The 15675-nt window shown below is 42.1% G+C and overlaps 1 protein-coding gene across 1 annotated transcript; it reads right to left on the reverse strand.

Annotated features, from left to right (window-relative positions):
• Nucleotides 1-5624: 5624 nt before the first annotated feature.
• Nucleotides 5625-9108, reverse strand: LOC136477069 (BAHD acyltransferase DCR). Its single transcript, XM_066475086.1, has 2 exons — nt 8499-9108; nt 5625-6878 (listed from the first exon to the last, which is right to left on the reverse strand). Exons 1-2 carry the CDS (start codon nt 8967-8969, stop codon nt 5985-5987), a joined length of 1365 nt encoding a protein of 454 aa, XP_066331183.1. The 5' UTR covers nt 8970-9108; the 3' UTR covers nt 5625-5984.
• Nucleotides 9109-15675: the final 6567 nt, after the last annotated feature.

Below are 15675 nucleotides of genomic sequence, written 5' to 3' on the forward strand. Positions count from 1 at the left end.
CACATTTCTTTTGTATAATAATAATAATTCTTTCTTTCTTCTTTCTTTCTTTTTCTCCTTTTATAATTTCCTATATCTTCTTGATTTGGTATTTATCCTCTCCGTGCCAGTGGCTAGTGGGACACTGGTTCCGAATAAGAAAAAAATAATATTTATTAGTACATGGTAAATAAGAAAATAGGGTATTTTTATATTTTATTACGATGATTTTATTCTACTGAAGTGAAGCTAGAAGCCATTTCACTTAGAACTTAGAACAGTTTTATGAACGTTGAAATGTTTTTTTTCTCTTAAAACTATAATAACACTTTTTTTCCTGAACTAGAAAAGGTTTTATCCTCGACATGTGATAATTTCCAAGCAAACATGGAATATTATTTTGCTAAACACAATTTTTCTGGTGAACTAGAAATATTGTTTTTTTCAAAAAAAAAAAGATATGGAATCATTAAAAAAATCAGGTCTCGTGAAACTAGTGAAGAACAAGTACGCTTCGATGTCTCGTGAAAGAATTGAGCCTTCCAGACCTTCTCTTTCATTTAACAATTTACTTTATAAGAACTAGGTGTGCAATCAAACCAGAGAAAGCCGGTTGAATCAGCGAGCGGTTTTTAACAAAAAAACGAGACCAATGAGCCACTAAGCAACCGAGCGTTGACACTTGACATGCGGAGGGTGAGCCGCTAAGAAATTGGGCATTGACGCGCAGAGGGTTAGCGACTAAAAAAACGGGTGTTGATGCGTGGATTAAGTGAAAGGACCAATGAACCGTGGGCGTTGATGCGCGAAAGGGGAAAGAGCGGAGTAGGTGACGGGGCCAATGAGCCGCTAAGAAGACGGGCGTTGACACGCGGAGGGGGAAAGAGCGGAGCAGGTGACGCGTAGGCACATAATTTAAGCAAAAAGGGGAAAATAGCGGAGTAATGACAGGACCAATGAGCCACTGAGAAATAGGGTGTTAACACGTGAAGGGGGAAAAAGAGCAAGTGACATGTAGGCATAGAATTTAAGCAAAAATGGGCAGCCAAAGCGCAAGACAGGGGTTCAAACTCACCACCTGGTGGTTTAGAAGGGTTCTCACCACTGAGCTATGAAATCTATTGTGCTTACTTATACATATCATTCTATTTAAAGGTTTTGAGCATGGCGGTTCAAAGGGTTGAGCAAAGCAAACTGTGAACCAAGGCCTCAGCTAGTTCAATGTTTGATTTGATCCTAATAACTATGAGTTTAACCAATGGAAATAAGTATGCATTTAGGAAAAGTGTTAAAAATAAAAATAATGCATAAGTGAGGAACCAGAGACGTTACTAATCTCACATGCGACTAAATATCCCTTATGGATTGGATCTTGCCAATCATCCTCTTCCCTCCTTGAATCAAACTCCATCACTTCTTCTTCATTATCAGAGGAGGAAGTGGAATCTTCTTCTTGATCATCATTATCGGCATCATCATCGTCATCATCTTCACTTGAGGTTGAGCTTTACTCAACTTGCTAGTCCTTGTTCTTCATCTTCTTATGCTCGTCATATTTGAAAGCAATTCTTTGCTAGCTTGATGAAGTCGCTTCTTCTTGACCAATATTTCTTGCCATCTCAAATGCTACAATATTTCCAATGGCAACAGCTAGGGTCATTGTTCTCAAGTTATCCATGTTGTGAGGACAATGATGATGGGAGCCATATTTATTTGCTGGTAGCATGGAGATAATCTTCATCTATGCATCGCTCACCTTGGTCAAACATATTGCATTGAGCTCATTCACAATTACATTCAAATGTGAATACATATCTTTGACAAACTCATTCGGTAGCATCTCAAAGGAATCATAAAATTATTTGACCAATCAATATTTCTTTTCATGAATATTGCTAGACTCGTCGTGAACCTCTTGCAATTTTAGCTATATTTCATTAGCTTTAGTGAGCATAAAAACTTGATTGAACACATCAATGCTAATTGACTCAAAGAGACAGTTTCTAGCACGAAAGCTGAGGTGGATCTCTTTCTTATCATTAGTGGAGGGCTTATCATCAGGATTCTTGAGGAGTTTCATCTCATCCCTAGTGACTCTCCAAACATCTAGATCAACTGCCTTTAGGTAGCAATAAGACATCCGAGCATGCCAATAGAGAAGTTAGTGGGCCTACCAGTATCCATCATTTCCACTCTAAATAGTGTCCAACTTAATGATGATTGGAAAAAGGTCCAAATTAATCAAGCTAGCTTCATACCACTTGAAGAGACCGGGACGCCTAAGAGGGGATTGAATTAGACAATTGGCTTTGATCATGGTAAAAAATCCCGAGCTAGACTAGAATTTCAAAACTTGGAGATTTATTCTATTGCCAATCTAATTTTCAAGTTTAGCCTATTCAACCCTCCTCTAGGCATTGTCGATCCTTTCACTCTCTATAACATAAAAGAGTTTTACACCGTAGGCTCCAATCCTACAACTAACCTAGAAAGCTAGACTAAAGCACACAACCTAAGAAATGCAAGTAAGTGCGGAAGTGAAATGGGTTAGGAAGTGCAAACTCCCACGTTGACAATTTTTCCTAAGGTATAAAGAAGTCGAAGCTTCCCGCTAGTCTTGTTGGAGCCCCTCACAAGGGGCAAGCTTTTAGTTGGGTAACTATGTGGATAGCCCACGGGCCTTCCCTACTCGCAAATGGGGCTCCATGTGACCTTCTCCCGAACCGCTTCCAGTTGTCTTCACTATCGAGCTTCTGACCAAAATGACAGCCTCGTTCCCTTTGGTACATCATCGACGGACATACTACAAACACGGTTGGTATGATCTCGCAAGATTACAAGCCACTCAGGTACAAGTGTGGTGCGAGCAAGCATCGAGTAGCAAGAGGTATACAAGCCTTAGTAGGCACTAAGCCTAAGCCTGGAGCTAGCAAGCGCTAAATGGTGATCTAAACTAGTCTAAGCACTTTGCAAAGCACTGACACTAATAACCTAATCTTCCTTAAGCACTTTTCATGGCTAGAGCACTTGGAATAGATCCTCACCTCACTAGAAACTTCAGCACACTCTAACAAATCTCAAATGGTTGAGTATGGAGTATATATATATATAGCCCCAACTTCCAAAACTACTTGTTCAGCATGTTCGCTTGCTCGTATACGATCGTGGATTATAAGCTGGAACAGTATTTTTCTCTCACACCAAACCAGCCAGCAGTAAATAATCCACGATCGTTTACGACGAAACGAATAGGCTGGTTGTGCACGGTTGTAGCTTTGCAATATGCACTGGAGGGAGATTTTTTGGTGACGCTATGTGTACTAGCTTTCGGAATCCAATTGTTAGAGATCCAAAGTCCGGTGGTGATCTCCAGTGCATGACTAGCCAATTCTGTTGCGGCTAAAGCCCGGTGGTGATCTCCAGTGCATGACTAGCCAATTCTGTTGCGGCTAAATCCCTTCTGCATAGCCTCTGTCTTGCACCCTTAATCTCCGATGCCCATATCTCTGGTGCATCACCAGTGGACTCCAATGCATTCAACTTCTTCACCATGCCTCCAACAGACCTCTCTGGACTTAAGCTCCAATACACCATCTCTGGTGCTCACCAAAAGATAAGGTGAGGTCTTCTTCTTTTGCCCTATAGTCGGGCACCTTCCTAAGCTCCATTGCTATATATTGTGCATGCACCCTAGTGCTCTCTTGACTTCAGTTCTTCGTCTCATCTCATCTGAGCTTCTTCCACTTGAGATGTCTTGGACTTCTTTCTTGTCTTCTATAGTCTTCAAGGTAGCTCCTTGTCCTTCGTTTAGGGTGTTGATCACATGATCACATTGTCACCTTGTCCAACTCCATCATTGCTTCCATAGGACTAACACCTTGTATATTATCACACAACATTAGTCCAATCGACCATGTTCTCACTCAGATCACCAAAATCACTTAATGGCCTTAGTTGGGTGCCATTCCCCTTACAGTCAGTAAGGTGGTCTGACCTCTAAAGATCATTTTTCATAAATTGAGAACCGGTCATAAAAATAACAAAAAAGTGTTTTAAATTCCAAGAGAAACCCACCGGTGAAGTCACATGCCATTTGATTTTTCGCACGTGCGGTTTCCATGATTCAAACTTAGGACATACTCCCCCCGTCTCAAAATAAGTTTTCGCTGTGTTAATTGTGCCATGTTTGACTGCGTATGTAGTAAATATTAGCAATATTTGTATCTCCAAATAAGTTTATTATAAAAATATATCCAACGATCTATCTGATGATACTAATTATGTACTATAAATATTAATATTTTTTTGTATATATTTGATCAAAGTTGGAAACGTTTGACTTCTCAGTAAGCGAGAACGAACTTATTTGGGGACGGAGTGAGTATTGCCTCGCAAGAGTCTCCTCTACTGTACTACGTCACAGAGTCACTTGTGATGGAGTGTAGGATGCTATCCTCTTGCATTGTTAACTTTTATCAATCTTGTATTGAATGTTTGGGCCCGCAAACAATTTTAAACAAAAAAAGATCCAACTACTCTCTCCATTAAAAAAAGAATGTAAATCTCATTTCTCGAGTAGTTAAAGAATCTCAAGTTTGATTAAGTTTATAGAAAAATATCAACATTTATATTTTTAAATATATTTATTATGAAAATATGTTCCATGCTTAGTCTAATGATACATATATACATCTTAAATATTACTACATTTTTATATATATTTAGTAAGACTTGGTATTGTTTACTCCTTGGGAAGCGAGAGTTACATTCTTTTTAAGATTGAGAGAGTACAAAAGGTTTTATATATTGTCGAGCACTAAAACTTTGATACATGCCATCTCCATTTAACTTTATTTGATAAATTTATAAAATCTTTTGTGCCGCATCTATTTTTAGAGACAAGTAAAATTTCCAATTGTCTGAAAATATTTTTTGGGGGGGGGGGGGGGGGGGGGGGGGGTGTGGTTCTCAACGTTTTTAGAGGCATATTCCTAGAGGCTTGCGGTCGGTGTTAAGTGCCTTTGATAATTGATTTCTAGAGACTATTTGGAATCATTTTCAGCAGGTTTTTGATTTAACAACAGCTAAAAAACAATGCATCTAAAACATCGTTTACGTAGTAGCGCCTGTTTGTTTACTTATTTACATGTCTCGTAAAGCACACCGCATAGGAAACAACAAACATGAAAGGTAGCGAATATATTAATAATATAACGAAGTAGGTGAGGTGCAAGCATGAGACAAATACGGCCTGTTCGTTGCCTCGACTGGCGCTGGTTTAGCCTCCGTTTGGTCGTGCTTCGGCGGCTGACATCTGGTTACTGTTTATTGGAGTCATTTTTCTTTCTCCTTCTTTCCTCTCTCACTGACACCACCGGAGCCGGAGAAACTTGTTTTTCTGGCTCCGCGGCTCCGGCTCCTGTAGGCACCTGTCAGCTCCTCGGCGACCGACACCCGCCTACAGTGCAGGAGCCAGAGCTCGTGGAAGCCCGACCAAACGGGGCCTTTATTGTGAGAGAAAATCACTATATCATAACTGATAAGCCCTGACTGAAATAAACAGAGAACAGAGCGATAGGAGTATGTGCTCCATTCTTCCATTGATTGATTGAATCCAGTGGTATGGTACAAGTGGAAGTACATAATAACAAGATTACATTACTGCATTAGTACAACGACTGACCATAAATGGACCATGCTCGATCGCTCATGAACTTGCACAAACTAATCAAAGTCTGATCCATCCTTATTCAGCTCCAGTCCAGCAAATACAGTATAATCCAACACGCCTAGCTCGTAGAATCAACGAACTAAGTAAAATAGTACAGTATATAGCAAGCAACACAATAATACTAATAAATCACGATCAACGAACTGGATGGGTGAACACTGACAGTGGCATGAGAGCAGCAGCAGTAGTACACCTGCGCAGGCGGCAACCAATCCCTCGTATAGCTTCCCAAATCGACGAGTCGAATTCGAATGATTATCAGCTTGGTAGGCAGCTAGGCTGCCGCCTGGCGGAGGAAGAAGTCGTCGTCCTTCTCCAGCCTCTGCATGGGCTCCGGCTGCAGCGCCAGCTCGACGTCGATGCCGCCGTCGCCGCCGCGGCCCGGGTACAGGTACACCATGCCATCGAACTTGTTGTTCCCGCCGCTGCGGACGCGCTCGGGCCGCCCGAATCCGAAATCAACGTCATAGACCTTGAACCTCGGCGAGCTGCCGACGGCCACGCAGTTGGGCCCGGCGTCGCTGTAGTGGAACAGCTTGGGCGCCGCCTCGTACTCCTCCAGCCTCCTGGCCACCGCCGCCGCGTCGTGCTCGCCGATGGCCTTCTGCAGCAGGCCCGCGGCCAGCTCGGGGGGCCCGCCCAGGAGCATCCCCGCGGGCACGCCAGTGAACACCGCCTGGATGAGGTTGCCGAAGTAGGCCGGCGGCAGCGGCGGGTCGAGGCGGGCGCGGCAGTCGGCGAAGACGGCGAAGGCGGTGATGTCGGCGGGGCCCAGCCCGCGGGCGCGGGACACGGCGCGCCAGATGTGCGCGCCCAGGGCCTGGAACGTGGAGAAGGGCTTGGCGGCGGCGACGCCCGGCGGGAGCGCCGCGTTGGCGGCGGCCTTGATGCGCGCCACGGTGGGCGCCGGGAACGAGAACACGCGCGCCACCAGCGCCTTCTTGGGGCCGTTCGGGTCCGTCTTCTCGTGGGCCTCGGCGGACGCCGGCAGCTCCAGCCGCACGCGGACGGACCGGGCCAGGGAACGGTCGTGGATGGGCTGCACCGACAGGGGGGCGCCGCGGCAGAGCTCGGCCCATGAGGACATGAAGTGCCACGTGGACGTGCCGTCCAGCACGGCGTGGTTGAAGGCGCACCCCACCGCCAGACCGTCCTTGAGCTTCGTGAACTGTGCATGCATGAAGTAGGTGCGTCACTCGGTCAGTTACTATTTACCCTAGATTTTGTTTTCCTCTTTTTTTTTCTGTAGAAATAAATTACCACAGCAGTAAAAGCCCAAACATTCTTGTACCATGCTAAATTGCTACCGTCACCATCGATCAATTCTCCATCCATGAAAGAATACAGTTCTAGCACAAGATTTAGTATCTTGAGTTTAAGTAATTATAGATAAAAATATATTAATATTTATGGTATCAAACAAATATAATTAAATTAATTACGAAATATATTTTTATAATAAATTGATTCGGAGCCATAAATATGAATATTACTCCGTATAAGTTTGGTTAAACGTGAACTACTTTTATTAGCACGCAACTCGTAGATACATTCTTCTCTGGACGAATGGAGTAACACGTAAAAAGATCATGGTGCTGTTTAAATCTAGGGGCTAAAATTTTGAGCTGCCATATCGGAGTGTCACGTGAGAGGGTTCATATATAATAATAAAATAAATTTGAGAAATCCTCGGTATTCCGCGAGACGAATTTATTAAGCTTAATTAATTCATCATTAGCATATAATTAGGCTTAAAAATTCATCTCGCAAATTAGTCGTAATTTATGTAATTAGTTATTTTTTAAGTCTATATTTAATACTCTGTTCATGTGTTTAAACGCAGGGAGTAAGCTTTAGGTGTGGAATTTAAAAAAGGCCGTAATATGCATCGCTGTAATAACAAGATTTACGTTTACACTCTAGTAGAGTAGTAGTACATCCCATATGCCTGCCTGGCCAATGTTTAGGTGGTGTTTGAATCGAGTGACTAAAATTTAGGAGCTATGTTGAAAACGTTGCATGGAGTGCTCGGATAGTAATAAAAAAACAAATTACATAATCCGTCAGTACTCTATGAAACGAATTTTTTAAGATTAAGTAATCCATCATTAGCACATGTTTACTGTAGCACCACATTGTCAAATGTGGACTAATTAGACTTAAAAAATTCGTCTCGCAAATTAGTCACAAACTATATAATTACTTTTACAATTAATCTATATTTAATACTTCATATATATGTCCAATATTTAATAGGACAGCGACTAAAATTTAAAAGAATCAACCAAACACCGTCTTAGCACGGCGGCTGCTGTTGGTACCAGCAAAGCATTACTTCCATCTGCCAGTATACAGTGGGTAGGTAGCAATGCAATTGACATTCGAGACTCATTTATTGTGGAAATTAATGTGGATCGGCTCATGTATATCTGTCCGAGTATATTGTACAGAAAATGGAATAGTATCAGAAAATACGTACGTGATTAATTGGTGTGAAGAGTGAAGACTAATACTCCTACTGTGCACCAGGAATTTGCCAATGTGACTAGCTTTGAAATTTACATTTGGAGACTTGCTTGTACATTTAGTTCTTTTAATTTAATGTAGTGGTTAATTAAGTTTATTGCTTTAACGTGACATCATGACGAATGAACGGATTTGTACGTTTCGATCTTGAACAAGGCGTCACGTATATATCCACAATGTGACGCACGTACGCAGATATAATCCACATATAGCGATCGACGAGAGATCTAGCTGGGAAATACGTATAATGGCATGCACTCACTTGGACGGCGAGCAGCGGGCGGCGGAGGCCCTCGAGGTTCATGACGCCGGTGTAGGGCACGAGGCACTGCATGACCTTCTCCGCCTCGTCGCTACAGTCCCCTCCGGCGAGGTCGTCGACGGCGACGCCCAGGGCCTCGGCCTCGAACACCTCGGCGCCCTCGTCGCCCTCGACGGCGAGCGCGCCGTCGCCGTCCGGCTGGCAGATGCGGCCAGTGAGCGGGTAGAAGACGCGGAGCGCGTCGGCGAGCGCGGCCGTCATGCGCGCCACGGCGTCCGGGAACGGGACTACGTCGGGGGCGGCGCGGTACAGGAGCAGCTTCTGGTTGTAGTAGAAGGTGATGTAGGGGAGGTCGAAGGTGGCCAGCGTGCAGCGGTTCTTGGCCGGCGCCACGGTGCGGGCGCCGGTCACGGTCACCGCCGCCGCCGCGTCGTCGGCGGGGCTGGGGCTGCTGCCGTTCTCCACGCCCATCTCTGCTGCTGCTACTGCTTGCTAATTGCTAGCTATACACCAGTGAAGTGTGAGTGTGTGTGGTGAGTGAGAAGCGGGGTGGAGGGAGGAGGGTGAGTGATATAGGGGAGGCCAGCAGGAGGTGGGTGCGTCGGGCATTAATGGTGGCCGGAGAGAGAGGCGACGAGCTGGACTGGAGCAGGAACACCGCACAACGGCACGACACGAGAGGGCCGGGAGAGGCAGAGATCCCCTGTTCGTTTCGGCTTATTCTAAGTTATAATCTACGGTTTAAACAGTGGTTTTCACTTTAATCATGACTTATAAACTAATTCAGCCGAAACCAACGAGCTGATAGACGAAAAGGAAATCAGGAAAAAATGGCGACAGGGGAATGAAGACGACAGCACAGCACAGGCAGGCGATGGATCGAAGGAATTGAATTGGAGGTGGAGGAAAGCGATGGAGGTGGTAGATGGTTCGGTTGGGAGGAGGAGGCGCACATTTATGGCCTGCCGCGCAGCCTTCATGGCTACCACCACGCCATCCACAGACGCAGCTGCCGCTCTCTTTTTTCTTCGAAACAGACGGCCGCCCCGGGCTCGCACTGTAGGGACAGATCGACAGCTCGTCGGTCCGGTCCTCCAGTGTACCCTAGCGCTAGCGGTCCTACGCCCACATGCCACCTCGTTAAGGCCCTCTTTAGATCTCACCTAAAATCCAAAAATTTTCAAGGTTTCTCGTCACATCAAATTTTGTGGCACATACATGGAGCATTAAATATAGATAAAAAGAATAACTAATTGCACAGTTTGCTCGTAATTGACGAGACGAATCTTTTAAGCCTAAATAGTCCATAATTAGACAATTTTTGTCAAATACAAACGAAAGTGCTACAGTAACCAAAAGCCAAAAAATTTCGCATCTAAACGGGGCCTAAGCGCCACACCCTATCGTTGCGTACGAGCTTTATTTAGGCCCCCTTTTGTTGCAGCTCCGGACGGCTCCGGCTTCTCCTCTTATTTCTTATAGCATCACTATTTGCACGGTAACAAGGAGTTATTTCGTTTCCCAAGAAGAAAAATGAACTACAGAGAGGAGGAGCCGAAGAAGCCACGATTTGCAGCTTCACCGGCTACATGCTACAGTGTCGCTACAATGTTGTATAGTGGAGGAACCGGAGCTACAAGGAGCTGTGCCAAACAGCCCCTTATACAGCAAACAAATACCAAGATATACCCGTTCAGATGGTATGGTTCTGGAGGAATTTAAATGGTTTGGAGAAATTCTGGAGGAATTTGTAAGAGAAAAACAATGTTCCGAATAAAAAAAAAGAAGCGGATCAGGTTTAAAACACGTAAACAGAGCCATATCCATGCATACATACGGACACGCATGGCACAACACATAAAAAGTGGTATGTACAGTACCCCTAGTCTGGTTACTGCCAAGAAGAACCGCAAGCTACGAAACAAACAGCAAACAACAATTGGCAAGCCCGCACGTACAAGTGGAAAGCAACCAGCAAACTGAACACCCAAACAAGACGTCAGATTACACATGGCAAAAGCAACAACATCAAAAAGGCTTTTTTTTTTTACAATGCAAAGGATCACTGTGGCTAGGGATCACATATTTAAAATCTACAAGGGTAAAATAAATTGTTCTTTTTTACAACCTAAAGTAGTTTAGATTTTTTTTGGACATGTACAATTGATTATAGCGTCACATAATGCTAATTGTACATTGACTTAATGCAGTCCCGAACGGGTAACGGTCCAATCAATTTAAATTCAAACCGACTTGGAGTCTTACTTAAACCCATCATAGGTATGATTATGATCACTAATAAACCGTCCTGCATGCTGATGCATCATGTGCGGTAGTGCTTAGTGCTTAGTTTAATTAACTGATCATCAAGCAAATGTTTTTTGCGCACGAATTTACAGTCAAGCGGTTAGTCGTCTCTACGAGACTGTTTTAACTTGGTTAAACAGTACACAGAACCTACCCGGTAATTAATAAGCTAATAACGAGCAAGTTAAATTAGCCACCTCACACCCCCATCGTCATTTTGACTTTGTGGGGACATGTATTGGTTGGGACTTGGGACATGTATAAGAAAAACTTTGCTTTTTTTTTTTTAAAGTCGAGGAAGCTTTATTTACAAAAAGTGGAACAACCTTCCCTTCGTTTATGCAACGAAGTCTAAGCTAAGGTGACGGAAGAAGCAATTGCTCAGTCAAAATCATTTTACCTTATATATGTAGTCACTACAACACGAATATTTTTAGACATGGTCAAAATTGATTTTCATAGTGGTATTCGAAATCACTACTACATCACTAATTTTGGAAATAAGGTATTTATAGGGGTGCTTTTGAAATTGCGTGTGAAAATAGATTTTTAGAAACGGTTAACTTTAGTCAGGCACCTCTAGACAACTCCTAATAATATTATTTTAAATCATAAAAAATATTAATCTTCGCCAAAAAAATAAGTAAAAAATCTTTTACCTAAACGAATCTTGCATTTTTTGTGTGAATTTATAGAGATTGTGCCCTGAAGATTCAAACCTAACCTCTTACCTCACATATAAGCCCCTACTCTACTTAGTCAAATCAAATTTTAGGAGTGATTCACAAGCTATAATGCAACGAAACATTTATAGAGACGGTTGACTTTATCAACTGCCCCTAAAAAGAAGTAATTAAAAAAATTATTTTTGTGTTAGTGTTGACGGTAGTTAACAACCATTATAAACCGTCAATAAAACATGTATAATGGCATAATTGTAATCACCAACAAATGTCTAGGGATTTAAACTAACAAATTCCATAAGTTTTGGTGAATCTATACTTTCTACAGGGTTTATCTAGAAAATCATCAAGGCGGACCTACATGTCAGAATTAATCGTGCTTATCCGTCGCGAAACGGGCACCAGAAGGTTCCAGCGGACTCTAGAGGACACCACACAGAAGCGTGAGCCGAGGGGCTGCCATGTGGGGCTACCTAGCCCCACCTACAGGCTGCCCGGGCCCTAGGCCGACTTGTCAGCCTCCGCATCACAATGTCGGTTCTCCACCGCCTCCTAGGTTGCATCTACGCCATCCTTTAAGTCGGTTTGATCTAAGGGCTCACGCTGGATGCTCTAGCCTACATATATCAGCCTTTGCCCCTCCCTCAGCAGATCTCTAAAACCCTAATTCATATCTTTAGGATCAGAGCCAGCAATCAAGAGAAGATTAGTCCTCTATAGGATCTAGTCTTATAAATAGAATAGTGAGATGAAGAGTAAGGAAAGAGTTTGGAGGAGGTGTCGGTTTGTCGGTGCTCACTCTATGGCTTGTACCTTGGCGGATCCAAGTTCTACTTGAACTTGCTTCTGAGAATTCTTTGGTAATCAACTTCTAATTCAAGTAAGCATCGTGTTTATGTTGCTCATCAGGTTTGCAACTCTTGTGACTGCTTTAATCTATAGGATGCTCTAGGTTAAAGTAGTAAGTAGTAACTGTACGTGTAAGTGTGGTGCTTAGACCAGGTTACTTGTGGATGTACCCTACATTCTAGATCGGTGGTAGCTCGCGAAGGTGATTCTTATAGCCTCATTGAATCCTCTATAGTCCACCTCCCGTTTGTAAGCCTAGCAGGATTTAGTTTCTATAGGAAACATACTATGCTTGTGCTTCCCTTTGTAATATCCTCAGTTGAATAATAGAAGACATAAGCTTACCGAAGTCAGAACTAGAGAACCTTAATTATCCTCTCTACGCTCCTATTTATCCTAACCTTGTTGCTACCCCTAGTTAAGTTAGACCATAGTTAGTCTCATATGTTTCTCTATGGATACGATACTTGAAATACCTCCGGGTGAAAGCTACAGCGGTATCCGTGCGCTTATGGATTTATCTATGTGTGTTAAAATATACCAACAAGCTTTTTGACACCGTTGCCGAGGAAACAGTTAATGAATTAACTACAAGCCTAGCTTAACCTTTTATCTTTTATTCTTTCTTTTGTTTTACTTTTTTGTTTAGCATGGATTTCACTCCTATCTATCAATATGCTAAACCCACAAGCGCAAGCCTAAAACCACCAGAATCTTCAGAGCCTATCATAACACCTGGTTATGAGCTGCGTCTGAGTTTAATAAAACTGTTTTGGGATAAATCCTTCTCGAGAGAAGGTGATGAAAACTCATACTCACACCTACAGAAGTTTGAACAGACCTGTGCATGCTTGCGTATCGCTGGCATGTCTAACAAAACCTTAAGATAGAAGCTATTCTCGTTCTCTTTGATGGAAAGAGCTAAACAATGGTATAGTCTAACCATAGAAAGTATGCAAGGAGATTGAGAAACACTATGCTCTAAATTTTGTTTACGTTTCTTTCCCATCTCTAAAGTGGTTAGCCTTCGAAAAGAGATTCTAAATTTTAGACAACTAGAAAAATAATCCCTTGGTACATCGTGGGATCATTTTAATGAACTCATCATCACTGGCCCGGACGTTACCTTTCAAAACCCTATACTTATTCAACATTTTTACATGGGTCTTAGCAAGGATACCAGGGAATCCCTTGATGCAGCCTCTAGAGGAGCTTTTCTTTATTTATCTACTAGTGAAGCAAGGGCTATGCTTGATAGAATTAGTGGAAAGACTCCCTGCACTAGCATTCATTATGAACTCCTCGAAGAAGAGAAGGAATCCTCTCTGAAACAAGAAGAGGAACTTTTGATAGCCAAATCACAACCACTCCGATCCCAAGATGTAGCTATCAATCCTAAACCACCAATACCCTAAAATCCCCCAAAAGAAGAAGGAATTCTACTTTTGGGAATCCCTGTTGAGATTAAGGATGACCTCTGTGGTGCTAATTTTGGGAGAGCATTAAATTCTCATAAGAGACCTTCAAGCGAATATAATTCAAATTATCTTAAGAAGGGATCTCTTAGAAAGTGTCTTTATTCTCATGTGGGATATTGGGAAGAATTCAAGGATGGCATATCTAGTGATGCCATAGAAGGAGAGCCAAGCCATTTAGAAGCCAACCTTATCTTCTCTCCTTCTATACCCACATTAGATGTCTTATTTGAACCCATCTCTCGACCCATCCTTGACCCTGATGATCCCTCTTATGCTCTTTCTCCTAATTCTCATGATGACCCTAGAAATCCATTAAGACAACCAAAGTATAGGAATCATAAAGACTACAAAGATGACCAAGAAGAGCAACGACAATGGCTGAAATATATTAAGAATTAGCTAGAATATATTAAGAATTCGTATGCCATTGCTAAAGAATGGATTGATAAGGACGAAGCCTTATGGGTAGAATCCAAACTTGGCTTAGATCCAAACAGTGAGCTTAAATCAGCCTCTTTAATAAACATGACTCATCCAAGTTTAGAGGAGGCCTTAGAGAAGATCACCCCGAGAGTCTCCAATCCAAGAAAAATATTGCGCATTCATGAAGAATCACCTTTGGAGTTTAAAAAGGAAGATTACATCATCGAGCATGGAAGCTATTTCATGGACACCTCATCAAATCCATGCTCACATGAGAAATCTCCTGAATCAATTGATCTCTCTAACATTGCCACTCATGAGATCTTCAACACCCTCATACTCCCTGTTCATAAAGACTTTGAAAGGGTGGCTGTAGATACATATGTTTATCATAAATATTGCAAATCTCGCTGTGAGAATCTTGAGATAGGTACATAAAAGTTAGTGTTGGAGGGGAAACCACTTCACCAACTTGAGTGCAATTAGAAGGTTTCCCAAGGACGAGCTTTTGTCCTAAAGCAAGCACTTTCGGGAGATAATATGAGTTTTCACCTTCTGCTGTTATACCCTTATGAAATAAGCATAGAAACATAGTTGTAAAAATATTCCTTCAGGTATTTTTATCACTAACCATTTTAGATTTGAAGCAAAAAGAACGAATGATGACAACGCCAGGTATGTCCAACCAATCATCATGCAACATTGAATCACATCCATACAAATTTGATTTTGCCTTGCAAAAATCAAGTGTGGGGGATGAACTTCTCTGAAAAATCTTATACCATGTTGCTAATTCATCTTGGTTGTCTCTCCCTTTAAATCATGCTCAATAATAATCATGCTTTTTTTTATCTCTAATTGAATAAATCTCTTTAATGCTTTCGTGCTACCTTTGTTTACTATAGTATGCTTAAGGTTTGGAGTATGTTCATACACCTTTTAAATTAGACATGGTCCTTAGTTTAAGCTGTTTTATTGAATTAGATTAGACGTGGTGTCTAGTTTGATTCTTAAACCAAAAGGTATGCTAATTTTACTTCTAAAGGTTTTTAAATTAAGTGTGGTGCTTAGGTTAAAATGCCTTCTTAAATCAAATTAGACATGGTATCTAGGTTGATTTTTGAGTTGATAAGTATGCAATAGTAGATATTGGTTATTTTGTTGGACTAACCCCTACAGGAAACTCTGAAATCAATTTGGGTAAGTCACAAGATAAATTTAAATCGAAGATGAAGCAAGGCACATGATGAACTTTAATAACATTGTGCAAAGAAGACACAACTCATTTATGGTCATTCACTTTGTCTTTTGCTACAAGTTACCTTTACCTTGAGCCATGCTTGTATAAAAACATGATCTCTATGCTAAAAGTAATCCCAAAACCGTCTTTTCATTAGTATAGAAGCAATTCACAAAATTTAGGGACAATAACCCATA

The sequence above is a fragment of the Miscanthus floridulus genome, chromosome 8 (assembly GCF_019320115.1).
Source record: "Miscanthus floridulus cultivar M001 chromosome 8, ASM1932011v1, whole genome shotgun sequence".
Taxonomy (NCBI): Eukaryota; Viridiplantae; Streptophyta; class Magnoliopsida; order Poales; family Poaceae; genus Miscanthus; species Miscanthus floridulus.